The 27,946-nt window shown below is 49.6% G+C and overlaps 1 protein-coding gene and 1 pseudogene across 4 annotated transcripts; both read right to left on the reverse strand.

The window, feature by feature from the left end:
- Nucleotides 1–60: 60 nt before the first annotated feature.
- Nucleotides 61–3,539, reverse strand: LOC136547540 (pentatricopeptide repeat-containing protein At1g09900-like; annotated as a pseudogene).
- A 1,406-nt stretch (nt 3,540–4,945) lies between these two features.
- On the reverse strand, nt 4,946–25,929 carry LOC136542841 (uncharacterized). Of its 4 annotated transcripts, none has more exons than XM_066535470.1 (24): nt 25,626–25,929; nt 25,374–25,483; nt 24,882–24,954; nt 24,725–24,786; nt 24,489–24,630; nt 23,805–24,023; nt 23,640–23,706; nt 22,931–23,336; nt 22,425–22,572; nt 22,185–22,345; nt 21,886–21,985; nt 21,689–21,763; nt 21,464–21,598; nt 21,120–21,212; nt 20,038–20,220; nt 19,850–19,954; nt 18,840–18,998; nt 18,416–18,460; nt 18,083–18,304; nt 17,205–17,311; nt 6,091–6,147; nt 5,899–5,983; nt 5,549–5,813; nt 4,946–5,447 (listed from the first exon to the last, which is right to left on the reverse strand). In XM_066535470.1, the coding sequence occupies exons 1-23, from the start codon at nt 25,764–25,766 to the stop codon at nt 5,649–5,651; spliced, it is 3,060 nt and encodes a 1,019-aa protein (XP_066391567.1). In that variant the 5' UTR covers nt 25,767–25,929; the 3' UTR covers nt 4,946–5,447; nt 5,549–5,648. The 4 variants fall into 4 exon arrangements, with proteins under 4 accessions (XP_066391567.1, XP_066391565.1, XP_066391566.1 ...); XM_066535468.1 differs by having other exon boundaries at nt 18,840–19,010; XM_066535469.1 differs by having other exon boundaries at nt 5,531–5,813; nt 18,840–19,010.
- Between the last annotated feature and the right edge of the window lie 2,017 nt (nt 25,930–27,946).

The raw sequence follows: 27,946 nt of genomic DNA on the forward strand, positions 1-27,946 counted from the left end.
GCTTCTCAATCTACTATACTTCTCATGGCTAATGCTACTTCAAATTTTGATATGTTGCATAAAAAAAATGGTATTTTATCTTAATGATTTGCTCAACAGCTTGTCCAGCAGTTGCAAACGTTTCAGTAAATAACAGATAACTAGTATTTTATCTTAATCTTATAAGCTTGACATGAATTATATGCTTTGCCAAGAAATGTTGAAAAGCAACACGACTCGATCACCAGGCAAAACGACCTTTAGCGTGTAGCATTGTAGCCCCAGTACCTAAGTTTTTCTTCCTTTGCTCCAGACTCGAAGGCAGTGCATTTTCATTGATCAGTTGAAACTCCTCACAAGTAGTCAGTCCGTTCAGGATTTCTAATCATCTTCTGGCTGAGGTCAACTGTAGCTGGAAGCACAGTTTGGTGAACAAAACAATATGGATGTCTGCCTTGTAAAGTAACAAAGACTTCCATACTGTAGCGTGAGCTTTTTGCAAAGTCCCATATAGTTCAGTCTGCTTGTCTTTGAAGGAATCGTCTGAGTTTTCTGGCCAATAGAACAATCGAAAGGGTAGATTAAATGGCCAAGCCAAATAGCAAAGGAAACCAATAAAAAAATATCACAATACAGTAATGCCTAAATTTGATAAGTCAGGATAATCAGAGAAATTTCTGGGTACTGGAATTAGTGCCCAGGTGAAACTACAAAGGAAAAAGGGCGCATGTCAAGAGAAGATGCGTGGAAAGTGGAAACATTGTAGCCTTAATTCGCCAATTGAATGATGTGCAACATAGCTAATAGTACCTGTATAATAAATACATACCACTCTTTTGGATAATCCAAGCGTGCAATATTGGAGATTAATACAGCTACCTGCTGTGCAATCTACAATTACAGCATTTAGAAAATATAGTCTCATCAATACACATCATGTGTTTACCATCATATGACTCAAACTGGATGCATATTATGTAGTGCATACCTGGCTATTCTCCTCATGTGTGTTTAGAAAAAGATTTTTCCCAAAGGTGGTCCTCCTCATTAATAATTCCACTGCAGCAAAGAAATTTTAATCTGGTAAGTGAAATGCCAGACTGTTATCGTTTAAGTGTCCCACTACAGCTGTGTTTATGTTTGTGAATAGCTAAAGCCATATAATAGATGAATTACTCTTCATTGTTTTGCCTCTGAACTCCCACATTCTGGATACTGTGACACATACAATGTAATTGTATGTTCTTGGCTGTACCTCTGAGAGTGAACTGAAGTTCATCTGCAATTGTAAGCAAGAAAAGGTTGGCATTTAGATAGAGCCAATATTTCCAAATTAAATCGAATGTAAAAAAAAAGGGCAGACCTAGTGCCGGAGGCTCCCACATGAGTGGGGTCTGGGGAAGGGAAAAACCGAGGCAAGCCTTCCCCCGCAAAATCCGCGGAGAGGCTGTTTCGAACCCGCGACCTGGTGACTTAGTGAGACAGCTCTCACCACTGCACCAGGCCTGCCCTTCTAAATTAATCGAATGTATACACAATAATTCATGTTGGGAAAAAAATTGAGGCACTTTGAAGGCAAAATCATGACCACCTACCAGCCGCTATTCCAATTTAAGATTTGTTCATAGAAATGTGTAATGTTGTTAATCCATCTGGAAGCACTTAGCACTAGTCAGATGTATTTGACAACAAATTTGAAAGATATATTTACCAGTTGCCATCTTTCTTGCGATCATTTATCTCTTTCCTTAGCCCTTATGCACTGGGTACACTTCCTTGCCAGGTCCCAACATTCCATCCAGCAGAAATTGCAGATTAAACATCTTTATGTGCTGACGAAAACCAACCTGACAGATTGATCTAACCGTATCCTCAAATATCATGTAACCACAGACAAAGCCTTGTCTTTCGATTTCTTGGAATGTAACAAGGATGTTCCCATTTCTATCACTGCGAGCAAGCCTGTTTAGAAGGGTAGTAAGAAGATCCTTTGACAGTCTATCCTTGAGAGACTCTTTAAAACAATTAGTAGCCTTATCAAATTTTCCTTGTCTGCATAATCCATCAACCATTATTGTATAGGTGACTTCATCTGGAGCAATATTTGCTACTTCTGTCATGTACACAAACATGCTTTCCGCCTCACAGGCCTGCTCCACTTAAGTAAAATGAATGGATGAGTGTATTGTATGTCACAACATTTGCAGGAAACCCTTGATTATAGACCAGTTTCTTGGCTACAGAAAGCTTCTCAGCGATGCAAAGACTATGGATGAAAATGTTGAACGTGCGTGAGTTTGGTACGATACATTTCTTGATCATGTTTGCCAAGAGCTCCAGAACAGCTGGCCATCTGCCCATGTCACACAGTCTGCTCATCACAGTGTTGTAAGCGACAACAGCAGCACACCAATTTAACTCTGTGCTCCTCTCCAAGATGGGAATGGCATGTGAAAACCTCGAGTTACAGCAAAGGCAATTTAGAATGATGCTCAAAGTAAAAGCTGTGGGATGCAACCCTTTACCTTGCAAGACTTCAAACTGTTTGAGTGCTTCCTTAGCCATGCCTTTCTTGCTAAGAGCATCCATGTATATATTATAGGTAACCGTACTGGGCTTGTGGCCCTTAGTTTCAATCTCTGCTAACACCTGCTCGACCTCATCGAATCTGGCATCGTCGCACAGTGCCCTTATCAGAACATTATAAGTGACAGCATTGGGAGGACAACCAGCCTCCTCCATGAAGCCAATCAGGTTGGTAGCCTCCTCGATACGGCCCTGACGACAATAGCCCTGCACGATGGGCGTGTACGTGTGCACCATGGGGCGGCACCCTTCCTGCAGCATCCAATCGAGCACGCCCCAGGCCTCGTCAAGCTTCCCCGCCCGGCACAGCCCCGTGACGAGCGTGGAGAAGGTTCCGACGTCGGGCACCACCCCGTGGCGCCTCATGGCGTGGATCTCGTCGTAGGCGAGATGGAACTCGGCGGTCCGCCACGCGTACAGCTTGACGAGGATGTTGAAGGACGACGCGTTGGGCGCCACGCCCGCCGCGAGCATTCCGTCGAACACCCTGCAGGCCTCCACCGCGCGGCCTTCCTCCGCGAGCGCGTTGAGGAGCGTGTTGTAGCAGAGCACGCTGGGCGGGACGCCGGCGCTTGAGGCGGAGAGCATGAGGTCGGAGAAGAGGTGGACAACCTGGTCGACGTCCCCCGCGCGCGCCAGCTCCTTCATTGCCAAGTTGCAGTCGCGCTCCAGCTGCTGCAGCTGTGGAGGCGGAGGGTGGTGCGGAGAGGCTACTTCCGGCTCCGTCACGGGCGGGGGAGGGAGGGTATTGGCGTCGTCGGAGTCGTCGGAGGACGATGGGGAGGGGAAGGGAAGGACGACGAAGGCGGCGGCGGTGGAGGAGGAAGCCATGCGCCCGCGCAGGAGGAGCCGAGCTGTGGGGAGGAGGGCGGCTGCGCGCGCAATGGTCGCGACGAAGGGAGTTGCACCGGCCGCCGTGGCGGTGGGGCAGGAGGTGGCGGCGGCAGCGGCGGCGCCGTGGTGGGAGCTGTGATTTGTTTGTGTTTCTCGGGTAGTGATGGTGATTGACGAGAGAGGGTTTTTGGTAATTAATGGTGTGGGAGGTGATTGATGTTGGAGCCGTGCGATGTGTGTGGTGTGGTGGAGATGAGATGAGCGCACCCGGCCTTCCCTTCCTACAGCTCACCGGTTTTTCTTTGCACAGTTTGTCAGAATCACTCCGGCCAGCTAATAAGCAGTATAAAAGGTTAAATATATTTTGATGGACATCAGACACAACTCATTCTTCATTTATATATATACTAGGAGCTATGAGTTTAGAAAGAAAGAAAAAAACTCTATAGTCACTTGCTCATCATCGCTCTTCACCAGAGTCGCTCTATCAGTGTCATTGTCATGCCAATCTAGTTGGGTTTGGGTCACTCAAATGTAAAAAATGACCAACAAATTACTCCTGGGATTTGCACACCTTTTGTATTTCCTGGCCTTTCATATTCTAAAGTACTCTCTCTGCCTCAAAAAAAAAAGTGCTAGTCAAACTTTCTTAAGGTGGCTAGGTTTGTATAAAACATTAGCAATATTTGTATCTTTAAATAAGTTTATTATGACATACATTTAGCGATTTATCTAATAATACTAATTATACACCATAAATATTAATAATATTTTATATTTTTTTTTGTCAAAGTTGAAAATGTTTTACTTTACATGAGATGGGACGGAGGGGGTTAGGAGGCAATGTTCCGTTCAGACTTACTTGCTGTCAACACTGTACAAAAATAACACGGAGTTGTAGTCAACATTTCTGGTTCACAAGGCTACAATTCGATTGCAACAGTGCCGTGCCGCAGAGTTGGCCGGCGACAACATGCCCAAGAAGATTTTTTTTTTGAATCATGCCCAAGAAGATCATGGCACAGGATCTGCACACAAACGGCTTGTTCAGCTGAGCAAGTTCGACTTGTTTTTTTTCTAGCCGGAGCAATATTTTTCTCATAAAATTTCAGCATAAACAGGATTTCCAGCATATACAGTGCTTTATTTCATCCCAGCCGAACACTAAAAAAAAAAAAAAAAAAAAGCATGCACGAGTGCTCGACCGTCAAGGGCACTGTGAGGCGGACACATCTGAGGACCGACAAGCGACAACGCTCATATACAGTACTCCAGAGTAATCACTGTATACAGACGCACTAAATTCAGCAATAAAAGATGTAGCATATAGCGTCGGATCAATCAACAAGCCTAATAACGGAGCAGGCAGTTGTTCAAAACCAGTACAGTACATGTCTTCTCCAGACTCCCGATCAAACCAACACTCCCTAAATGTAAGAATGACCAAACCAAAATAGACTAGTCACCAGGAAATCCAATGCAAACATCTCCATCATTTATTCTTAGGCACAACACAAGAGCACGACAGCATGGAGCCTGCGAAACATAAACCTAAAACAAAAAATTGCATTCCAGGGCAACCATTGGATTGTATTTCTCACGCGACAAGGTCCTTCTCAAACAACCTCCTCGGGGTCACCAGTAAGGAGGATGGTTGCCTGGCCATGATTTCAGATTTCACCAGGAGGAAAAAAAAAACGTATGAATGAACAAACTGAACCCAGGACCTCGAGTCAGTCATCTTGGAAGGGACAGCTATAAAAACTCTGGCCATCCACACGACCGACCAAATCCAATTCTCCTACAACACACCGAACAACAATCACCCAGCCCCAATCATATCTCGGCACCAACCAAACCTCACGGTCCCAGACATCAGAAAATCACTGCCCTGAGACAATTCAGGAACAAATAACCAACCAATCCATACTACCCCCCTACATGCTCGTACGCTAGGTAGCTTAGGCACTCTGCACTGCTGTGTCATCAATAACTCATGTCATGTTCAACAGTATGCTACATCGCCGCTCTGCTTCAAATGGCAGCACCTGAAAAAGAAGCAAGGACCACGTTACATACATCAAAGCATGCAGCCTTTTGTTGAACTACTCAAGGCTTTGGTAGGTCGTACTGTGTTTCTATCACCCACCACACTATACGCTCATGGTGCCTCACGAAGCAATGCCTGCTCCACCTAATGGTTCAATATCAGTTTATCACCAAACAATCAAGTAGCAGCTATGCACATCTTATGCAGTATTCAGGGCCTGCTGCAGCTGAGCAAACGCAGATGGATGGATCCTGCCAATGGCAGCATTGAATGCTTCATCCCCATGGAAAACTGCACATGCTTTTAAGTTCTCTCTTAACACGTTCTCTAGCGATGCTTGTTTGATTGGATCTGAATCCTTTACCTAGTCAACAAACAACTTTCAGAAACAGTGCCCTTACAAACCTGTATGTATTTGGAAATGAACAGCCAGGTAAAGCATGCCATACCTGGCGCTTTCTCAGCTCTTTGCTTGAAGTATTGGAATAACCTGAACCATCGTTGCCTATCCATGAAGAGCTTGTGATATCGCCACTGCAAACAATTATATCAAGAGTTGCTGACAGAATAATCTAGGCCTCAAAGGTTTAAAAACAAATAAAAGAGCCTTAATCGTATTAAAATGAAGGACAAAAGGATACCTAGTATCATCCTCAGTCTTTACTTCACGGCTTCCTATAATGACAGTAGTGCAGACACTGCATAAAATCATATAACTCATTAGTACGTACCCAACCACCAACAAGGCAGACTTTCAGTTTCAGTTAAATGCCCAAGAAACATCTTACCTTGACAGCTATAAGTCTTGTCCTTATCTACTTAGGATACTTATCTAGAGTAGTTGGTGGCTGTGTCAGCCCTTACCTTTATCCCTAGCATATACTTTAGCATCTCTAGAATATGTTGTAGCTTTCTTAAGGCTCAAGCAAGCTATCCTATATGTATCCCCAACCTGCCATAATTGTGGTATGGCTAATGAAATCTGAAATTCAACCTCAAACCTGTGTTTTGGTTCTAACAAATGGTATCAGAGCCTAAGTTCATCTGGGTTCTACCCTTACCCCATCCCAATCCGTCGCCATGTCTCTCCACTCCTCATCCTCTTCCTCCAACCGTTCCACCACCTCCAGCATACGTACTGCAGTGGCAGCAGCAGCCAGGCGCGAGGAGGCGGCAGCCGAGCGTGCAGCAGCAGCGGAGCGGGTGGCTCGCATCGCCCAGGCGGAGCTTGCTGCGGCGTGTGTGGCTGAAGCCGCCCACCAGGCAGCAGCGGAGGCGCGGGAGGCTGCAGCAGCAGCGGCTGAGCTATGTGCGGAGGCGGACGAGCAAGAGGACTACGGCGGGTGCGTCGGATGCAGGAGCGCCGGCGGCTGCGGCTCTACGCCGCGAAGCGGACGCCGAGCGGACCTGGCCCGACGCGGGCGGCCTGGGTGGACGTGAGGCTGGCGACCACTTCGACGGCTTCGACGACCGACGCGGGCCGCTTCGACGGACCACGCCGCAACTTCGACCGGGACGAGTGGGTGGCACGCGACGCCAACGCCTGGCTGGAGCGGGAGGAGCGGTGCGAGGCGCGGGACCTAGGCGGACGGGACGCTGGCACGCGGAGCCCTCACAGGCGGCGCCAACCCTTCCCCAGACCGGCGCCGTGGTTGCCGTGGCCGGCCCGGCTCCCCTCCCGTCGTGCAGACCGTCGTCAAGGACGCTGGCGGCGGATGGCCCATGCTCGCCAAGACCAACTACGCCGAGTGGTCCATGGTGATGAAGGTGAAGATGCAGGCGCGGTGCATGTGGGATGCGGTACGGTACGGCGACGCCGACTTCGACGAGGATCGGCAGGCACTGATGCAGCAGTTGATGGATAAGTCTCATGTGTGGCTGGTCTTTGTGGGGCTGTGCTGCTCACATGGTCCTTGTGGCTGTTTTTCTGTTTTTAGGACAACATCTTAGACTAGAGGACAGCATGTTAGAGAACATCATCTTAGACTAGAGGACAACATCTTAGCTAGGACAGCATATTAGCATCTTAGACTAGCATCTTGGCATATGCTTGGCTAGCTAGCAGCCTATAAGTATGTAACCCCAACCCCTCAAGTTGGTATGGCATTTGTGTGAGTTTGTGTGAGAAATAGACAAGAAAATTGCCCCAACTCCTAGTGTCATCCTCTCTCGATGAGAGTAAGAATTCTCCTACTACCAAGAGTGAGAATTCAGCGACTAACAACTGGTATCGGAGCCGTATTATCCTGTAGCCTGAGCATCTCCTGCTCATCTCCCCTCCTAGCCACACAACAGCCCCAGCTACGAGCAGCAGCTCCGGCCGCTCCTGCTCACTCCTCCCCCGCGCAGACGAGCAGCAGCCCCCCGGTAGTGCGTCATGTCCGCAAGGCAGTCTCAGCGCTCGGTCGCCTCGAGCACGCAGCGTCGGCAGGAGGCCGAACTTGCCGCGGCAGAGACCGCTGCAGCGGCGGCAAGGGCGTCGAGGCTGGCAGCGGCGGAGTTGGCAGCAGCCAGAGTGGAGGCGGAAGCAGCGGCGGCGGCGAATGCAGCGCGTGCGGCAGCAACGGAGGTCGAGGCTCTGCGCGGCAGCATCGGCAGCTCCATTTCCGCTGACGACACTACCGACGCGGACCTCGAGCTGCTAGAGAGGGAGGCAGCGCGAGCGCGGGCGGCGCAGTGGGCAGCCGCGCACGCCCACGAGCGTGGCGGTAGCCCAGACAGGCGCGGACGCGCTGGCGGCGCTCCTGGAGGAGGCGCACACGGCGGTGGCGCTCCTGGGGCAGCCGCGCACGCCCACGAGCGCGGCGGCAGCCCAGACAGGCGCGGACGCGCCGGCGGCGCTCCTGGAGGAGGCGCGCACGGCAACGATGGCGGACGGGTCGATGGAGAGCGCGGCCTTCACAGGCAGCGTGGCTCTCTCTCCCCGGATCGGTACCGACGGGTCGATGGAGAGCGCGGCCTTCACAGGCAGCGTGGCTCTCTCTTCCCGGATCGGTACCGTGGTTACCACGGGTTCCAGGCTGTTGTCAGGGACGTCGGCCCCGGCGGTGGGTGGCCTACCCTCACCAAGACCAACTACGTCGAGTGGGCTGCGGTGATGAGGGTAAAGCTCCAGGTGCGACACATGTGGGAGGCAGTCCGGTACGGCGACGTCGACTACGACCTAGATCGACGGGCGCTGGATGCTCTCATCGCTGCAGTCCCGCCCGAGATGCAGTTCTCGCTTACCAGCAAGCGGACTGCCAAGGAGGCTTGGGACGCCATCGCTGCGGCACGCATCGGCAGCGACCGCGCCCGCAAGTCCACACTGCAGGCACTTCGCAAGGAGTGGGAGAACCTAGCCTTCAAGCCAGGTGAGGACGTTGATGACTTTGCTCTCCGTCTCAACACTCTGTTGCAGAAGATGGTGCAGTTCGGCGACGACACCTACGGCGAGGAGAGAGCTGTCGAAAAGCTCTTCCGCTGCGTCCCCGAGAAGTACAAGCAGATGGCTCGCTCGATCGAGTCTCTGCTGGATCTCTCCACGATGTCGATCGAGGAGGCGATAGGTCGTCGACAGCGATGAGCCACAGTCCCTCTCGGGGCCCATCACCACTGGCGGGAAGCTCCTTCTCACTCGGGAGCAGTGGCTGGCCAGCCAAGGTGACCGAAGGAAGAGGGAGCCTTCTTCCGCGACAGGCGGCCGCAAGCGTGGCAAGCCGCGCAAGGCGCGCAGAGACGCCCAGGCCGGGGCGCGAGGACGTGCCGAGGGTGATGCCCGCGGAGGCGCCCAGGGTGGCGCCGCCGGTAGGCATAAGCCGGCACGAGACGACACCTGCCGCAACTGCGGCCAGCTTGGCCATTGGGCCAAGGACTGTCGACAGCCACGACGCGGCCAGGCCCACGTCGCACAGGCGGAGGAGGAGCCGGCTCTGTTCATGGCACATGCCAGCATCGAGCTACCTCCAGCGGCACCGGCCGCAACGGCTCTCCACCTTGACGAGCCAAAAGCACACGCCCTCCTCGGCGACAGCTCCGGCAACGACAAGACTGACGGGTGGTGCCTCGACACCGGCACCACCCATCACATGACCGGTCGACGGGAGTTCTTCACCGAGCTTGACTCTAGCATCCGAGGCTCCGTCAAGTTTGGGGATGCCTCCGGCGTGGAGATCAAGGGCGTCGGCTCCGTCATCTTCACCACCGTGTCTGGTGAGCACAGGCTGCTCACCGGAGTCTACTACATCCCCGCGTTGAGGAACTCCATCATCAGCTTGGGACAGCTGGATGAGAACGGTTCGCGCGTGGTGGTTGAGGACGGAGTCATGAGGATTTGGGATCGTCATCGTCGCCTTCTTGCCAAGGTATCCAGAAGCGCAAATCGACTCTACATCCTTAACGTGCAGGTGGCACAACCCCTCTGTCTCGCTGCTCGTCGGGACGACGAGGCGTGGCAATGGCACGAGCGTTTCGGGCACCTTCACTTTGAGGCCCTGAAGCGGCTCAGTGCCACGGAGATGGTGCGAGGCCTGCCGTGCCTCGACCATGTGGAGCAGTTCTGCGACGTCTGCGTGTTGACGAAGCAGAGGCGACTCCCCTTTCCACAGCGGGCTAGCTTTCGAGCCAAGGAGAGGCTCGAGCTTGTGCACGGGGACTTGTGTGGCCCGGTGACACCGGCCACACCGGGAGGACGACGCTACTTCCTGCTGCTCGTCGACGACCTCTCCCGCTACATGTGGGTGATGGTCCTCGGCAGCAAGGAAGAGGCTGCGGAGGCGGAGTGCGGCCGCAAGCTGCGCGTGCTGCGCACCGACAACGGCGGCGAATTCATGGCGGCTGAATTCGCGTCGTACTGCGCTGACGAGGGCATTCAGCGCCACTACTCCGCGCCGTACAGCCCACAGCAGAACGGCGTCGTCGAGCGGCGCAACCAGACGGTTGTGGGGATGGCTCGGGCCCTCCTCAAGCAGAGGGGGATGCCGGCTGTCTTCTGGGGAGAGGCGGTGGTGACGGCCGTCTACATCCTCAACCGCTCGCCTACCAAGGCGCTCGACGGCAGGACGCCGTACGAGGCTTAGCATGGGCGCAAGCCGGCGGTCTCCCACTTGCGGGTCTTCGGCTGCCTCGCGTTCGCTAAGGAGCTTGGCCACATCAGCAAGCTCGACGACAGGAGCACTCCGGGAGTGTTCATCGGCTACGCGGAAGGCTCGAAGGCCTACCGCATCCTCGACCCGAAGACACAGCGTGTGCGCACGGCGCGCGACGTTGTGTTCGACGAAGGGCGAGGATGGGCGTGGGACAAGGCGGTGGACGATGGCTCGGCTCCGACGTACGACGACTTCACTGTCGAGTACGTCCACTTTGAGGGAGCTGGGGGAGTAGGCAGCTCTTCTTCGGCGAGCGCGTCTACCCTAGTCCCCGAGCCTCCACCGACCCCGGCGCCTGCTACTCCGACAACACCACGCTCTCCAGCCAGGACCTCGGCTGCGATGAGTTCTTCGCCGGCTCCACCACAGCCGGCAACGCCACGCACTCCAGCATCGACAGGCACCTCTCCGGGGCACGTCTACTCCAGCTCGTGTCGAGCACAGCCCGGTTGAGCTCGCTACTCCGCTCTCTCACGACGAGGAGCGCATCGACGCGTACCACGACGGCGAGCCATTGCGGTACCGTACGATGGAGAACCTTCTTGGCGACCAGCCGGTGCCGGGACCAGTGCCTCACGACCTGAAGGCGCAGTTGCACCTTGCGTGTGACGACGGCGAGCCTCGGTCGTATGCAGAGGCCGAGAGACACGCGGCATGGCGCGCCGCGATGCAGTTGGAGATGGATGCGGTTGAGAAGAACCGCACCTGGGAGCTTGCTGACCTTCCTCGTGGTCACCGCGCGATCACCCTTAAGTGGGTGTACAAGCTGAAGAGGGATGAAGCCGGCGCCATCGTCAAGCACAAGGCTCGCTTGGTGGCACGAGGTTTCGTGCAGCAGGAGGGGGTCGACTTCGACGACACCTTTGCTCCCGTGGCACGGATGGAGTTCGTGCACTCCTCCTTGCGCTAGCTGCCCTGGAGGGCTGGCGTGTTCATCACATGGACGTCAAGTCGGCGTTCCTTAACGGCGACTTGAAGGAGGAGGTCTACGTGCACCAGCCGCCGGGATTTGTGATCCCCGACAAGGAGGGCAAGGTACTCCGCCTGCGCAAGGCCCTCTATGGCTTGCGGCAGGCACCGAGGGCGTGGAATGCCAAGTTGGATTCCACGCTAAAGGGGATGGGCTTCGAGCAAAGCCTGCACGAGGCGGCCATCTACCGACGGGGCAATGGAGGAAATGCCCTGCTGGTGGGTGTCTACGTCGACGACTTGGTGATCACCGGCACCAAGGATGCGGAGGTGGCGGCATTCAAGGAAGAGATGAAGGCCACTTTCCAAATGAGTGACCTGGGGCCTCTCCCCTTCTACCTGGAAATCGAGGTGCACCAGGATGACTCCGGGATCACGCTTCGACAGACCGCCTACGCCAAGAGCGTCGATGAGCTAGCTGGGCTCACCGACTGCAACCCAGCTCTCACTCCGATGGAGGAGAGGCTGAAGTTGAGCCGCGACAGCACGACGGAGGTGGACGCTACGCAGTACCGGCGTCTTGTGGGGAGCCTTCGCTACCTCGCCCACACACGGCCGGACTTGGCATTCTCCGTCGGCTACGTTAGTCGGATCATGCAGCGACCGACGACGGAGCACCAGCAGGTTGTGAAGAGGATCATCCGCTACGTTGCGGGGACTCTCGACCACGGCCTCTACTACCCGAGGTGCCCTGAGGCGGCACACTTCGTCGGGTACAGCGACAGCGACCACGCCGGCGACATCGACACCAGCAAGAGCACGAGCGGGATCCTCTTCTTCCTCGGCAAGTGTCTCGTTAGCTGGCAGTCGGTCAAGCAGCAGGTGGTGGCCCTGTCCAGCTGCGAGGCCGAGTACATAGCGGCCTCCACCGCTTCGACTCAGGCGCTCTGGCTCGCTCGACGCTTGGTGATCTCCTCGGCAGAGACACTAGAGCGGTGGAGCTCAGGGTGGACAGCAAGTCCGCTCTGGCCCTGGCAAAGAACCCCGTGTTCCACGAACGCAGCAAGCACATCTGGGTGAGGTACCACTTCATCCGAGGTTGTTTGGAGGAAGGGAGCATCAAGGCGAGCTACATCAACACCAAGGACCAGCTTGCGGACCTGCTCACCAAGCGCCTTGGGAGGATCAAGTTCCTTGAGCTCTGCTCCAGGACCGGGATGGTTCAACTCTCCCACAAGACGACGCACGAGACTTAGGGGGAGAATGATGGATAAGTCTCATGTGTGGCTGGTCTTTGTGGGGCTGTGCTGCTCACATGGTCCTTGTGGCTGTTTTTCTGTTTTTAGGACAGCATCTTAGACTAGAGGACAGCATCTTAGCTAGGACAGCATATTAGCATCTTAGACTAGCATCTTGGCATATGCTTGGCTGGCTAGCAGCCTATAAGTATGTAACCCCAACCCCTCAGGTTGGTATGGCATTTGTGTGAGTTTGTGTGAGAAATCGACAAGAAAATTGCCCCAACTCCTAATGTCATCCTCCCTCGATGAGAGTAAGAATTCTCCTACTACCAAGGGTGAGAATTCAACGACTAACAGCAGTTGGCGCCGTACGGCGTCAACGACATCGACGAGGAGAGAGCTGTCGAGAAGTTCCTCCGCGTCGTCTCTAAGAAGTACTCGCAGGTCGCCATCGCGATCAAGATGTTGCTGGACTTCTCCGAGCTGTCGATCGAGGAGGTGATGGGTTGCCTCAAGGCCGTCGACAACCGCGAGCAGCTACCTCCCTCAGAGCCGGTCACCATCGGTGGCAAACTTCTCTTCACCGAGGAGCAGTGGCTCGCCCGCCAGCGGGAGCGGAAGAAGGGGGAGGCCCCGGGTTCTTTAGCTTCGGGTTCGTCGAGCAGCCGCAAGCGTCGGCCACGCAAGCAGGACAAGGCGCGTGGTGGCGCTCCTGGCGGCGCCGACAACGAGCACAAGGCTACCCGCGACGACACCTGCAACTGCGGGAGGTCCGGCCACTGGGCCAAGGACTGCCCGCAGGCGAAGCGCGGCGGTCAGGCGCACGTCGCGCAAGCGCAAGAGGGTGACGAGCCGACTCTGTTCTGCATACAGGGGGCATCGAGCCGCACTCCTCTCCCGCGCCGGCCGCCGCCGCGCTCCTCCACCTCGACGAGCCGCGGGCTCACATCTTCCTCGGCAACGAGTCCGTCGGCGACAAGATCGACGGGTGGTACCTCGACACCGGCGCCACCCACATGACCGGGTGGAGGGAGTTCTTCTCCGAGCTCGACTCCGACGTTTGAGGCTCCGTCAAGTTCGGGGACGCCTCCACCGTGGAGATCAAGGGCGTCGGCTCCGTCGTCTACACCGCAAGACCGGCGAGCACCGGCTGCTCACCGGTGTCTACTACATCCCCGCGCTGGATGAGAACGGCTCGCGCGTGGAGATCGAGCACGGGGTCTTGCGTATCTGGGATCGCCACGGTCGCCTTCTCGTCAAGGTGAACAGAGGCGCCAACCGCCTCTACGTCCTCCACGTGCAGGTGGCGTAGCCCGTGTCTTGCAGCCCGCCACGACGACGACTCCTGGCGGTGGCACGAGCGCTTTGGGCACCTCAACTTCGAGGCCCTGAAGCAGCTCGGCAACAAGGAAATGGTGCAGGGCATGCCGCGAGTCGAGCACGTGGAGCAGTTCTACGACACCTGCGTCCTCACCAAGCAGTGGCGGCTCCCCTTCCCCCGCCAGGCGAGCTTCCGCGCCAAGGAGAAGCTGGAGCTCGTGCACGGTGACCTCTGTGGCCCCGTGACACCAGCCACACCTGGAGGCCAGCGCTTCTTCCTGCTCCTCGTCGACGACGTGTCCCGCTACATGTGGGCAGTCCTGCTCGACACCAAGGCGGCGGCTACAAACGCCATCAAGTGCCATCAAGCTGCTGCGGAGAAGGAGTGCGGCCGCAAGCTTCGGGTGCTACGCACCGACAACGGCGGCGAGTTCACGACGGCTGAGCTCGCGGCGTACTGCGCCGACGAGGGGATCCAGCGCCACTTCTCCGCGCCGTACACCCCGCAGCAGAACGACGTCGTTGAGCGCCGCAACCAGACGGTGGTGGCCACTGCCCGTGCCCTCCTCAAGCAGAGAGAGATGTCGGCAATCTACTGGGGGGAGGCGGTGATGGCTGCCGTCCATCTCCTCAACCGCTCGCCCACCAAGGCTCTTGACGGCAAGACGCCGTACGAGGCCTGGCACGGGCGTAAGCCGGTGGTGAGCCACCTCCGCGTCTTCGGCTGTCTCGCCTTCACCAAGGAGCTCAACCACGTCGGCAAGCTCGACGACCGGAGCACGCCAGGGGTCTTCATCGGCTACGCGGAACGCGTCAAGGCCTACCGCATCCTTGACCCTGCAACACAGCGCGTCCGCATCTCCCGGCACGTCGTGTTCGACGAAGGGTGAGGCTGGGCCTAGGACAAGGCGGTGGACGACGGCTCGACTTCGACTCTCAGAGACTTCGTCGTCGACTACGTCCACTTCGAGGGAGCCGGGGGAGCTAGCAGCTCATCTTCACCGAGCTCGTCTACCTCAGCACCCGGCTCGCCATCAGCTCCGGCAAGTCCTCCACCGCCTACACCACCAGCAAGTCCTCCACCACCTGTACCACCGGTTACGCCCCGCTCTCCTACACTGGCTCCCCAATCTCTTGCATCGGTGCCCACACCTCCGAGATCGGCAGCAGCAGCCTTGGTCCGTGATGAGCAGCGCACGGTGGAATTCGCCACTCCGCTGTCCGACGACGAGGATCGCGTCGATGCCTACCACGATGACGAGCCTCTGCGCTACACGCTACCGCACCTTGGACAACACCTTCGGTGATCAGCCCGTCCGTGGACTGGCGGTGCACGACTTCGAGGCGGAGCTGCACCTGGCGCACGAGGACGACGAGCCCCGCTCCTTCGCTGAGGCGGAGGGAGACGCGGCATGGCGCGCCGCGATGCAGCAGATGGACGCGGTCGAGCGGAACCGGACGTGGGAGCTGGCGGATCTTCCTGCCGGCCACCACGCCATCACCCTTAAGTGGGTCTACGAGCTCAAGAAGGATGAGGCCGGGGCGGTGATCAAGCACAAGGCGCGTCTGGTGGCGCGCGGGTTCGTCCAGCAGGAGGGAGTCGACTTCGACGACGCCTTCGCGCCCGTTGCGCGGATGGAGTCCGTCCGTCTCCTCACATTGGCGACCCAGGACGGTTGGCGTGTGCACCACATGGACGTCAAGTCCGCCTTCCTCAACGGTGACCTGAAGGAGGTCTACGTCCACCAGCCGCCGGGATTCGTCATCCCCAGCAAGGAGAACAAGGTTCTTCGCCTACGCAAGGCCCTCTACGGCCTGTGGCAGGCACCTCGAGCTTGGAACGCCAAGTTGGACTCCACTCTCAAGCAAATGGGGTTCCAGCAAAGTCCTCACGAGGCTGCAGTCTACCGATGGGGCAAGGGAGGCAATGCCCTGTTGGTAGGCGTCTACGTCGACGACTTGGTGATCACCGGCACCAAGGAGGCCGAGGTGGAGTCATTCAAGGAGGAGATGAAGGCGACCTTTCAGATGAGCGACTTGGGCCTTCTTTCCTTCTACCTGGGGATCGAGGTCCACCAGGGCAGCTCCCCGGCATCTCCCTTCGCCAGACCGTCTACGCCAAGCGCATCGTCGAGTTGGGCGGGCTCACCGGCTGCAACCCAGCACACCCCCATAGAGGAGAGGCTGAAGCTGAGCCGCGACAACACGGCGAAGGAGGTCGACGCCACGCGGTACCGGCGCATTGTGGGCAGCCTTCGCTACCTCGTCCACACATGGCCGGACCTGACGTTCGCTGTTGGCTACGTCAGTCGGTTCATGCAGCGACCGACGATAGAGCACGAGGAGGCCGTCAAGAGGATCCTCCGCTACGTCGCGGGCACTTCCGACTACGGCTTACACTACCCGATGTGTCCCGGTGCGGAGCACTTCATCGGGTACAGCGACAGCAACCTCGCCGGCAACATCGACACAAGCAAGAGCACCAGCGGGACGCTATTCTTCCTCGGCAAGTGTCTAATCAGCTGGCAGTCGGTCAAGCAGCAAGTGGTGGCTCTGTCCAGTTGCGAGGCGGAGTACATCGCTGCCACAACCGCTTCGACTCAAGCTCTCTGGTTGGCTCGGCTGCTAGGCGATCTCCTGGGCAGGGACGCAGAAGCTGTGGAGCTCAGGGTGGACAACAAGTCCGCCTTGGCTTTGGCGAAGAACCCCGTCTTCCATGAGCGCAGCAAGCATATCCGCATCAAATACCACTTCATCGGGAGTTGTTTGGATGAGGGGGCATCAAGGCCGGCTACATCAACACCCAGGATCAGCTCGCCGATCTTCTCACCAGGTCCCTTGGGCGGGTCAAGTTCCAGGAGCTTCGCGCCAGGATTGGGATGGTTCAAATTCCCCAGAAGGCGCCACACAAGACTTAGGGGGAGAATGACAGCTATAAGTCTTGTTCTTATCTACTTAGGATACTTATCTAGAGTAGTTGGCGGCTGTGTCAGCCCTTACCTTTATCCCTAGCATATACTTTAGCATCTCTAGAATATGTTGTAGCTTTCTTAAGGCTCAAGCAAGCTATCCTATATGTATCCCCAACCTGCCATAGTTGTGGTATGGCTAATGAAATCTAAAATTCAGCCCCAAACCTGTGTTTTGGTTCTAACATACCTCAGTATGTCATCAAGTTTGTCAATGACCTGAGGTACCTGTAGTGTCAAAATTATAGAAAGCGCCATTGCATATTCCTTCTGCTGTATAGCATTTGCATCATCTACCTGTCCAATGACATAGTGCTTGTTAAAATAGTACCACAAAAACCACTAAGCTCTTCCAGAATTTACAAGACTCGCATATCAACAGCTAAAACACGTCAAAAATACTAAAGTGAGGCTGATATCAAGCATTCAATCATTGTATGAATAGACACAAGCACGGTTTTGTATGAACAGAAAAGTTTCATTGACAACACAACCATAACCCCAGCATCACCAGGTCAGGATATATGTTGAAACAAGAACAGGTTAGATACATCAAATGCACAGCATAATTTAGGGCTCGTTTGTATCCGGATAGGATTTTACAATCCGGCCAAAAAAACAGAATCCTATCCAAACGAAAGGGCTTCTAGGGGATTCTGGTATGTGTTTGAGAAATCCAAGGCTATAGTCGAATATCGCTTCTCTATGAGGGTGGGAAAAGACCATTTTGCCCTTGCTTCAACTTTATCCACAAAACCATCTCAAGGGAATTTTAGACATTTCGCTTGTACAATGCATCCACTATCCAGAGTATAATCTGGGAATCTAAACAGATTAGATTATTTCCATCCAAAATCTAGATTCTCAAAATCACTATCTACTATCTGGATTCTTATAACCCCAGGAGCATCCAAACGGGGCCTTGTACACATTGAAGTCAAATGGCGGGATCAAAAGAGCCTAGAACATTAGCCACTAGAACTATGTAGGTATCCCAATCTTTAAAACGACCTTATGAAAAAATAATCTTTAGAACAAGGTGCCCAATTTCCGCGCTGAAGGAAGTACCTTGTCGATCCACATATCAACTAAAGAAAGAAGCAGATTATTGTTCACAGAAATCCCAGCTTGTTGCATGCTTGCCAAAAGGGCAGGCTCTGATAATAGTTGTGACGAAAAGTTTGTATTCATCACCAGAAGCCTAGCAAGAATCGCCCCAGAGGATGCCCGGACAGTTGTCCTAGACGGGTTTTGCCCATCATCTTGACTCAACGATATGAAGGTAAGTTTCTAGAAGTTGTCATGAACGCACAAGTTAGATCAATGGAAATGGAAAAACAATGTAATGAAAAATGGAGGGTCATTGGAGCACGCCAGACACATGACCAAGTTTATAAGTACCTGAAGAGCACTGGATATCAATGGTGGAGCTTCCAGAGGAAAGATCTGCACCAAGAAGCTCTGATTAGAAACTTAGATCTCAGCAAAAGAAGAAAGCTAACTGCAACAAGTTTTTTTTTTAAAAAAAAAAGGAGATATAGGTCTAGACAATTCAATTACAGGACCTTATGACCTGATGGGCAGATAAAAAGTCAATGAATAGAAATTCTTCACAGCACAAGGCTCCTTAACTACAGCACTGCATATTCAGGACCAACAGTTTCCTTGTATTTTCTAGCCTATGAAATTATGGTTACAGCAAATTTAGTACGGTAGAAAACTAGGTTCCCTCACATCAACTTGTCCCAACAAATTCACAGTAACCAACATCACCAGAAGTTACTCGGGAAAGTAGAGTTGCTTCACTAGGACAAAGTATTGTAACCTGAATAAGAAGATCAACAATAGGAAGCGCAGTGAGAAGTCCTTTGCCATTGACATTTCCAACAATAGTATCAATGATGTTAGCTAGGCTTGCACCATGGCTTTTCAAAAATTCTGATCCACCAAAAATTATGTAATCCTCAATTATTTTCATTGTGACCTGCAAAATAATCTAATTTGAGAGTCAAAGCAAATAAATATCTCCAAATCTGGAGATATGGCATGTAATAAAATAAACTTATAAACTCAAATATAGCACAAATACAAATAAGAGCAATCTAAAACTGCATATCACTCAATTTGCAGCAACAGCTAAGAGAAGTTGCTTTTAGAAGTTCCACTTTCACCAGAACAATATATCGTATGATTATGAAGAACTTTGGTCTTGTGCCAAAACTCAATTGGTCCTTTCATGGATGGATATGAGGTAAAAAAAAAACTAAAAACTAAAAGCTAACAGCAATACATAGCTGGTAAAATAAGCAGAAGCTGGACCATTTGCCGCCTCCAGATGATACTGATAGTACGCCGAGATGAGATCAACAAAATAAGTAAATATAACAGCACCAAAGTTAATGAGCAATATGTAAATAACCATAATGGTAAGGCTAAATTGGTGATAATTGATCTACTTGCCAGCAAGTTACCATTAACAAATGAGAAAAAAAATCAATTCACAATTTCACATCTTTCTAAAACCGTGAAGTAGACTAACAAATATCCTACTCCGTCGTGAAATACAAGGTATCCTATGAATTCTAGGACTATGACATATTATGGGGTAAAGAAAATGACGCACATAACCCTCACTTAAGATATTGTGATTACCATATTGGATACCTTATACTTTAGGACAGAAGGAGCAAAAAATATTTAGAGGGGGGGGGGGACAGAAAGGCCACATACACACTAAAAGAACCCAATCACACTGAATAGAACTACTTGCACACACTGCCTTATTCTGAACCAAGAGAGGTTTCCTTTCTTTTTTTTAGGGGTGTGAGTTCTAACCTCCAGATGGTCAAAGCTTCTATTCATGATGCCCATGAGGTAAGGGAATAAATCCAGAAATTGAGGTACAATGGAAGGGGCATTTGAAAGGGTTGCTTCCCACAACTGCAGTATGAATTCTGAATATTAGAGATTTTGTGCATGCACGTGTACTTGTGTTCATGCCAACATGGTTAAGAACCACTTACCAGAACACTGTCCTCAAGAAGATTAAGAGCATCAGGGCTGTCAACATTGATACCACTTTGCAGTATAGGAATAAGCATGTGGTAAGAAAGAGGTGACTGGAATCCAAGCGAAGAAACAAAAGTTCTAAGTGCTGTTAGTAATTGTATCTGTAGCAAGCTTTCACCCGCAGATTCTTTCCATATCTGGAAAAGGAAAACAAAATTAGGCAACTAAATAATTTGAACCAGAAAGGAAAATCAGCACCGCTGAATATTGAACTGATGAAGTCCCGCAAGGCCTCAACAAAGTTCTTTTCACCCTAACCAAAGCTTTTTTTTTCCTCGAACAATGCAGGAAAGCTGCATGTCATTTCATTTAAGAAGAAAAAATAGTACAAGGAGATATCAAGAGGCCTTTCCAAGACCCAACCCCTTACATTACGTTAGCACCTATTATAAAACTTAAACAAAATACAACCTCGACTAGAAAAATATATCCTCAGGAGAGATGGCCCGGGGAGAACAACCTAGAGAGGAGTTAGCTGAGAGCCAACGCTCCAGCGGAGCACCAAAGTATACATTCCTCTCCCACTTTGTGCAGAACCGCCTAGACACAGGGTAGCTCCTTCAAAAACAAAAGAGTTCCTATGTTTCCAAATTCCCAGGCTACTAGAATGATCAACGTATTGAGCCCTTTTCTCAAAACTTTAGGTAGCCCTTGATAGCATTGAACCAGCCCCCACTAAAGTTTGATATTGTGATTCTATTTCTTGTGAAAAAAAGAGGGCAAACACAAACTTGCTCCCTTGCAGTACTTGATAACAGATACTATCAAGGGCAAATCTATATAACATGACGCGGTAATATTCATGTGTTTTCTCTGATAGTCAGCAATAGATGTTGAAACTGTGACACAAAACCTGAATAAAGCATATTGCCAGAGAAGTTGGCATTTTATCTCCCTTCGACCCTTCTAGTGTAACATTTAGCAAATGATGGTATGCCAGAAGCACTATGTGAACTCAGCTTTCCCCAAAGGATATTCTAAATGAATAGAGAGCAGCAAACAGAAAGTTTATCAGACAGAAATCTATGAGCCATACCATCTGAAAAAATTGAGATAGCTGACTTGCAAATGGAATAACCTTGTCTCCCGCATGTTCAAGAAGAACTGAAATGAAGTTCAACACTTGCACCTACAAAGAAATAGGTAAAAATTAGGAGAGAGGGCAAACCTGAAAATTCATAAAGGTAGATGTACAAGATTTGGTGTGCAACACAAGCTACCAACTAGATCCTGCCTAATGTAACCATTCATTGCTTCCTGACTAACTTTTACTCGGCATTGTATTGACTAATAGCACAACATGAAGTTCCAATGCGTACAGAGAAATCAGGTTAAAAAGAAGTTGAAGGAGAACAGGAATTGTGCTTTTGAGATACAAACCTTTGAATCAAATTCTTGGACGTCTTCTATCAACTTGAAACTCATTGTCCAACATGTAGGAAGACACTCAAACAAATCTACTTCAGAAAAGCAAGATTCTTGGAAAAGATAACACAGAGAAGAGCATGCTGCTAGCTGAAAGTTGAACATAATGAACAAACAATTAAAACAAGTAGGTACAACTATACACGCATAATGCCAAGGAATTGCAGAGGTAGAACATACCCTAACGGCTATGTCATTATCCTGCAGCAATCCAACCAAAGCGCGGTAGACTAATTTCCGAGTGTCACCCTTGATCTACAGAGCAACAAATGTTGGAGCCCAAATATAAAGTAAACCACTAAGCCTAGACGCTGTGCAGAAAGTAAACTATATCATATATGGTTTTCTGAAATCATATCATATCACAGAAAACGTACCTCAGAAATCCATTGCCCAAGTAGCAATGCAATTTTTCTACGAATGATACGCATATTGGGGTGATGATTTGAAATTTCTATAGATAGAGATCCATGGAACCTGTAGAAAGTAGAGAAAAACAAATAGGAATGCAATCATTTAGAACACACTATGACCATCAACTTCCCAATAATGCTTTGTCAGTATGCTCAACACAAGATGCTAACACACAAACATGTAAGAGCATTTGCAAACGGCTCTACAAAGACTGATATCATTTTCATTAAGAACTCGTAAAGTTACAAACTTAGCAACCTACCATTCATTAAAACTGAGGTAGTTCGAAAGTTCATAATAAACATGCCCGGCGGCTGTATAGGCAGCATCCTTTAAAAGCATTCCAGCAGTAACATCTGTTTCTTGTGGTGGAGAAACAGCCATAGCTTCACGAAGAACAGAAGCAACAACTGGAGCTAGAAGCTGAAGTGACACATGATCATGTGAGCATTAAAGCATTCAATTGACTCACTGGCCACAATGAAAATTTAAATGTGCACACCTCTCGGTACTTCTCGAAGATAACAATGAAGAGGGCTTCAGCACATGGCCGTTTTTTCTCGGTCCACTGAACCAAATTCTGCTCATGGTGGAAGGACTCAGGATTCTCTGACCACTCTTCCAAATCCTCTGCTGTGTAAATGAAGTATCTGCAAAAGAATTGCAAACTTCTAAGGTACCTGAAGGCCAGAAAAATCCTAAATAAAAATATAAAATGAGCTACAAATGAAAAAAAAAAGCACCCTGTGTGTAGAATTGTAGATGTAATATGAATACCAGAAAAATTACAAGATATTCAATGGCGCCTGTTCTACTGGTAATAGACACAGACGAATTCATTAAGCATGCGTTGGTGCAGCAATCTAGGTTGCTGGCCAAATGATGTGCTCACCAGTTTGTTCAGTATTAATGCATACTTTACTCGGTTAACAAGAGACAAGTTGTATTTTTATCTTACTTAAACTTGACAAGGTTCATTATATGATTGCCAAGGAATCAAAATACTACCTCCTTACTAAAATGTTGCAAAGGAGCACAACTCGATCACCAGACAAAACGGCCTTCAGCATGTCACTAGCCACTGCTGCAAAGTTTTTCTTCCTTTGCTCCAGACTTAAAGGCTGTGCATTTTCATTGATAACACGTCCTGTGGGACTTGGTCTGTATTCTTTGCACTCCAGTACTGATTTAACCAAAACCATGCTTTGTATAAGAAACTCCTCAAAAGTTGTGCCAGTCTGTTCAGGATTTGTAATCATATTCAAACAGAAGTCAACTGTAGCAAGAAGCACAGTTTGGTGAACAAAAGAATATGGATGTCTGCCTTGTAGAGTAACGAGGACTTTCATCAGCTTAGTGCATGCTCTTTTTGCAAAGTCCCATAGTTTAGATTGCTTGTCTTTGAAGGAGTCATCTGTAGAGTAAAGAACAACAACAGATAATTTACTTGTGATCAGAGAGAAGTGGTTAACGGGGCATATTTACACATGACTACAATATCACTCTTTTGAGTTTTCTAATCAATAGCATTTTCGAAGTAATATATTAAATAATGAAGCAAAAAAAATATCACAAAACAGTACTGCACTAATGCCTAAATTTGATGAAGTCAAAGCAAAATCAGAGCAATTTCAGGGTGTTAGAATTAATGCCCAGGTGAAACTACATAGGTAAAAGAGGGCATTCGAGGCAATGTACAAGTAAAATATTAACTTACAATATGGAAGAAGGGATCTAATGGCAGTCAAAACTGTTGGACAAACTTCCCTGACCTGCCAGACCTCCTACAAAGGTAAACAGCTAGTTGCAGATCTTGCTTCTGGAACAGCTTATGAACATTCAGTAGCAGAAAGACTATGAACAAAGGAGATAATATGATTACCTGTGCAGTTCTTGAGTCACTAGCATAACCTGAAAAAATTAGTTGCCGGACAATCTTTAAGCAGAGCAACCACCGGTCGCAAATCAAAGCAAGGTCATTGGATTGCTCCAAAATGGAATCTCTGTCATTCCTCTGTGAGAGCATAGAAAGATTCTGTAATATAGCCTGCACATCACTCTTCCAAAGGTTCCAGGTATACTCAAACAAGTGGCCAGTGATCTACATAAGAAAACAAGATGTGTAAGAATGTGCTGCTTAGTTTGTGAACATTTTTTTACTTTTTAAGTAAATATCTCATTACAATGAATATTATCATAAAAAAACTTCCAGCACATATTCACAATTTCATGGAACGGTAACACAATTGCAGATGCTATGGAATATGGAAGGCATGTTTCTCGATCAATTCAATAACTTGACAATAGTGAAAAGCTCACATTATGACAATCCACCTGTGAACCCCTTGAGATGCCTTGATGTGATCAAATAAGAAAAACCAGAAATAATATGAGTTTGCTATGTTGTGTCTCATGCATTATGGGGCACTGGCAACAAGCTATTATGAAGTCAGTGTCAGAACAATATTATAAAATGAAACAAAAATATCAATGGACAAAACACAAACACAACTGAGTAGGGACACACATGGATAAGTGGCTTCTATAAAATGAAAAATGAAATTACCGCTGCATAATTCTTCTGATCCACAGCAAGCCGTTTAGTTGACAGCTCCTTTAGAGTTCGAAACAGGACCATAAACACACGATGTGAAGCAAGAACATCAGCGGACTGCAGCTGTTGTGCCAATACAGAGAGAAGGTCTGGCCTGAATGACAAGATGTGAGGAACCATTGTAGCCTTGAATCGCAAATCGAACTATGTGCAAGATAGCTGATAGTAGTTGTTTCGCAAATACATACCACTCCTTTGGGTAATCCAAGCGTGCAATCTTGGAGATTAATACAGCTAGCTGCAGTGCAATCTACATTACAGCATTAAGAAAATACAGCCTCGTCAATACGCATTATATGTGTCTACCATCTATGACTCAAACTGGATGCATATTATAGTGCACACCTGGCTATTTTCCTCACGCATGTTTAGCAAAAGATTTTTCCGAAGGTGGTCCTTCTCCTCATTGCTAATTCCACTGCACCAAAGAAATTTTAATCTGGTAAGTGAGATGTCAGAAACTATTAACATGTAGTTGAAGAAGTGTGCCATTTATGCTATGCAACATCAAATTATCAAGCAGATCTTTTGGATTACCAACAAATCTAAAGAACTATTTACTACACAAAGAGGTGACAGGGAACTAATCAATATGAATGTTGGAGCTCAGGGCTCCTCTTGAGACCAGCTAGTAGTATTCCATGATTTAGTAAGCTCGAATTGGCAATGACTCTAACCGAAGTGGCAATGGGATTAAACATATAAGTGATATACAATATCAAAAATGCTGCCACCCAAAAGAATTGCAAGGCTTCAATATTACTACGATTTTCAGAAGGGGGGTGGGGCGGAAATCAATCAATCACTTAGAATTAAGGAAGAGGAATCGGGACTCACTACGAATCGCGGCGACGCCGCCAGTAGCGGTTGATACTGTTCTTAAAATACACCGTGGCGAGCAGGCGAACATCCTCCCGACAAGCCAATCCCCTCGCCGAGATGATCTCCTGCGAAGCAGCAAACCAGAGAAATAGGTCGGTAGGAGTTGAAGCAGCAGCCCCGTAGATCGGACACCCGGTGGCGAGAAGCCAAGCCCTAGAAGAAACCAGGATGCGATGTGAGAGTACGGGGAGAGGCGGAATGGCTTACCAGGAGGCAGGAGCAGAAGCCCGGGCGGGTCTCGCAATGCGCGAGAGCTGCCTCCGCCGGGCGCCGCGCCGCCTCGTCGGCGCTGAGCGAATTGACGAGGACGGTGTACATGGTGGGCACATCGCTGGCGGAGAGCGCCATCTCGCACCACCCAAAACGGCAGGGCGGGAAAGGGGCGGCGACAAGAGGAGGTGGTGGTGGTGTCGGCGGCGGCGGCGGCAGTACGGGATGATCGGAGAAGATGTCCGGGACTGGACTTCCGGAGGGTGTTGCTTCGCATCGTAGAAGAAAAAGGAAATTGCAAGTCGGCCGCAAACAGATGGCCAAAGGGACTCATTTTTCCCTTTTTATTTAAAAAATAAAATAAATACTCTCTCACTTTAGTTTTTTCGTGTATAAGTCAAAATAATTTATGTTTGGTCATAGAGAAATTGTGAACATTTATAAACACCAGATAGATATATTTATAAAAGTATTTTGACGAATGTAATGATACCCTTTTGTATTATAAATATGATACTTTATTATAAACATACTTTATTAATAAAAGATAGTTTGACTCGAAACAAATGACATGTTTTTTTATTGCGAAGGAATAAAAGATAAATAAATGAGAAATATTGCAATAGAACACTTCTCGATCATTCAAATTTCATTACCTCGGTGGCTTCTATTCTTATCTAAGTACCGAATATGTAGAGTTAAATATATGAGTGGTTCGTAAAATTATTATGGTATACCACCTAGATTAATGAACTCTAGTAGGTTTTTTTTTTGAACACTCTAGTCAACATAAGAGGTTGTGAGGTTCTCGTCTTCCTATGCAAAGCGGGCAGAGATCTGCTTTGACATCTAAATCAAACGTGACGTTGGCGCTAGGCATGTTTGTCTCGCGATTCTGCTCATCCGATAATTTGTGAAATTCATATGATAATCTATTAAATCTATGTGTGAGTTTAACTCCTTTAAGATCATTATGAAAAAAAAAACCTTTATAGAATAATAATAAAAGAAAAGATCCTCTTTAACCCCAGCTGGCCAACGGGCCTAAATCGGTCAGCCTCCACCACTCGGCCTGCTAGACCCTCTTTTTTTACCTTTCTCCGGTATTTCGTTTTTTTTTGCTTCAGTTTTGATTTGGTTCCTCGAAATCCGGATACTAGAAAATGAGAATCAGGACCGCTCTGAAAAAATCTAGAATTAAGCATTTCGGTTTTCAATTATTTCAGTTCGATTTCAGTCCTAACTGGACTTTTTCATCAGAGGCTAACACACACAAAAAAAATACAAGCTCTAAAGCATATTTGGGAAACATTCTCTCTACTCAATAATATTGACAAGGGAAGCTATAGGAATATAGTAATACAGATACTTTTTTTTCTAGAACATGACTTCATGTGTATTTCATTAAGAAGAAGTAATACAAATACATAGCGGTTCAAATATGACATGTTGCACATAAACAAAACATAGTGTTATAAATTCAAATAAGTAAAGTACAATTCATGTAACCTAATCCCTCCTTTCAATTACCTCTAAGCCAAACCAGCTATGAGATATCGAGGAAAATGATAATGTAACATGCAAGCATTGGGTGAAAAGGTGTGTAGCCTAGTAGGTACAAGTGCCTTAGTAGCACCTTAGGTCCTAGGTTCGTCTCTGAAAGCATCTAGGCCCCTTGTTAGGTTTCAGTGATTAATGACAATACAAGATTACTATGACTAACGTGTGCTTTGCAGAGGCAATTAAGTTAGGTCATGGTAATGGAGATCAATTGGACAATCGAGGTGGTCATGCCCCTACAATGGAAATCGTTTTAGTTTTCAAATGATGGACGACAAGGTTAAGGATGACTAGTTCTAAGTGTCGATTGGAGTTAGAGAGACACTTAGAGTAGTTTAGGACTTTGTTTTTCCTTTGGCCGTACTATTAAGGGGGGTATAGACGGATAGCTTGACCTAGATGAGTCTAGTGAGTTAGGTGTGGTGCACACTTATAAAAACTAGCACTAGGTAGCTCCACAACAACCCTATGATCCTTTGGAGTAAACTTCATTCACATATGATCGAGAGTTAGAAGTGAATGGAGGGTCAAATGCTAACCGGACGTTGGCTCCGGTGCGACCGGACGCTGGCCGCAGGGTCCGGTCAGTTTATTTGATCAAGGAGATTGCGTTCGGTGTGACTGGACGTTGAGTGGTCAAGTGACCGGACACTGAGAGGCAGCGTCCGGTCGACTCTAGTAAGGTTCCAGAAGAGTGAATCTGCGACCGGACGTGTCCAGTCAATACTGACCGGACCCTGAGGATCTAGCGTCCGGTC

This window comes from Miscanthus floridulus, chromosome 3 (assembly GCF_019320115.1).
Source record: "Miscanthus floridulus cultivar M001 chromosome 3, ASM1932011v1, whole genome shotgun sequence".
Taxonomy (NCBI): Eukaryota; Viridiplantae; Streptophyta; class Magnoliopsida; order Poales; family Poaceae; genus Miscanthus; species Miscanthus floridulus.

Coding starts and splice junctions, on each gene's coding strand:
- LOC136542841 (XM_066535468.1), bottom strand. CDS start 25,766: ATGGCGCTCTCCGCCAGCGATGTGCCCACCATGTACACCGTCCTCGTC. Junction 21,986..22,184: donor TACCTCAGTTTTAATGAATG/GTAGGTTGCTAA, acceptor TACTTTCTACAG/GTTCCATGGATCTCTATCTA. Junction 5,814..5,898: donor AAGAGCTGAGAAAGCGCCAG/GTATGGCATGCT, acceptor TTTGTTGACTAG/GTAAAGGATTCAGATCCAAT.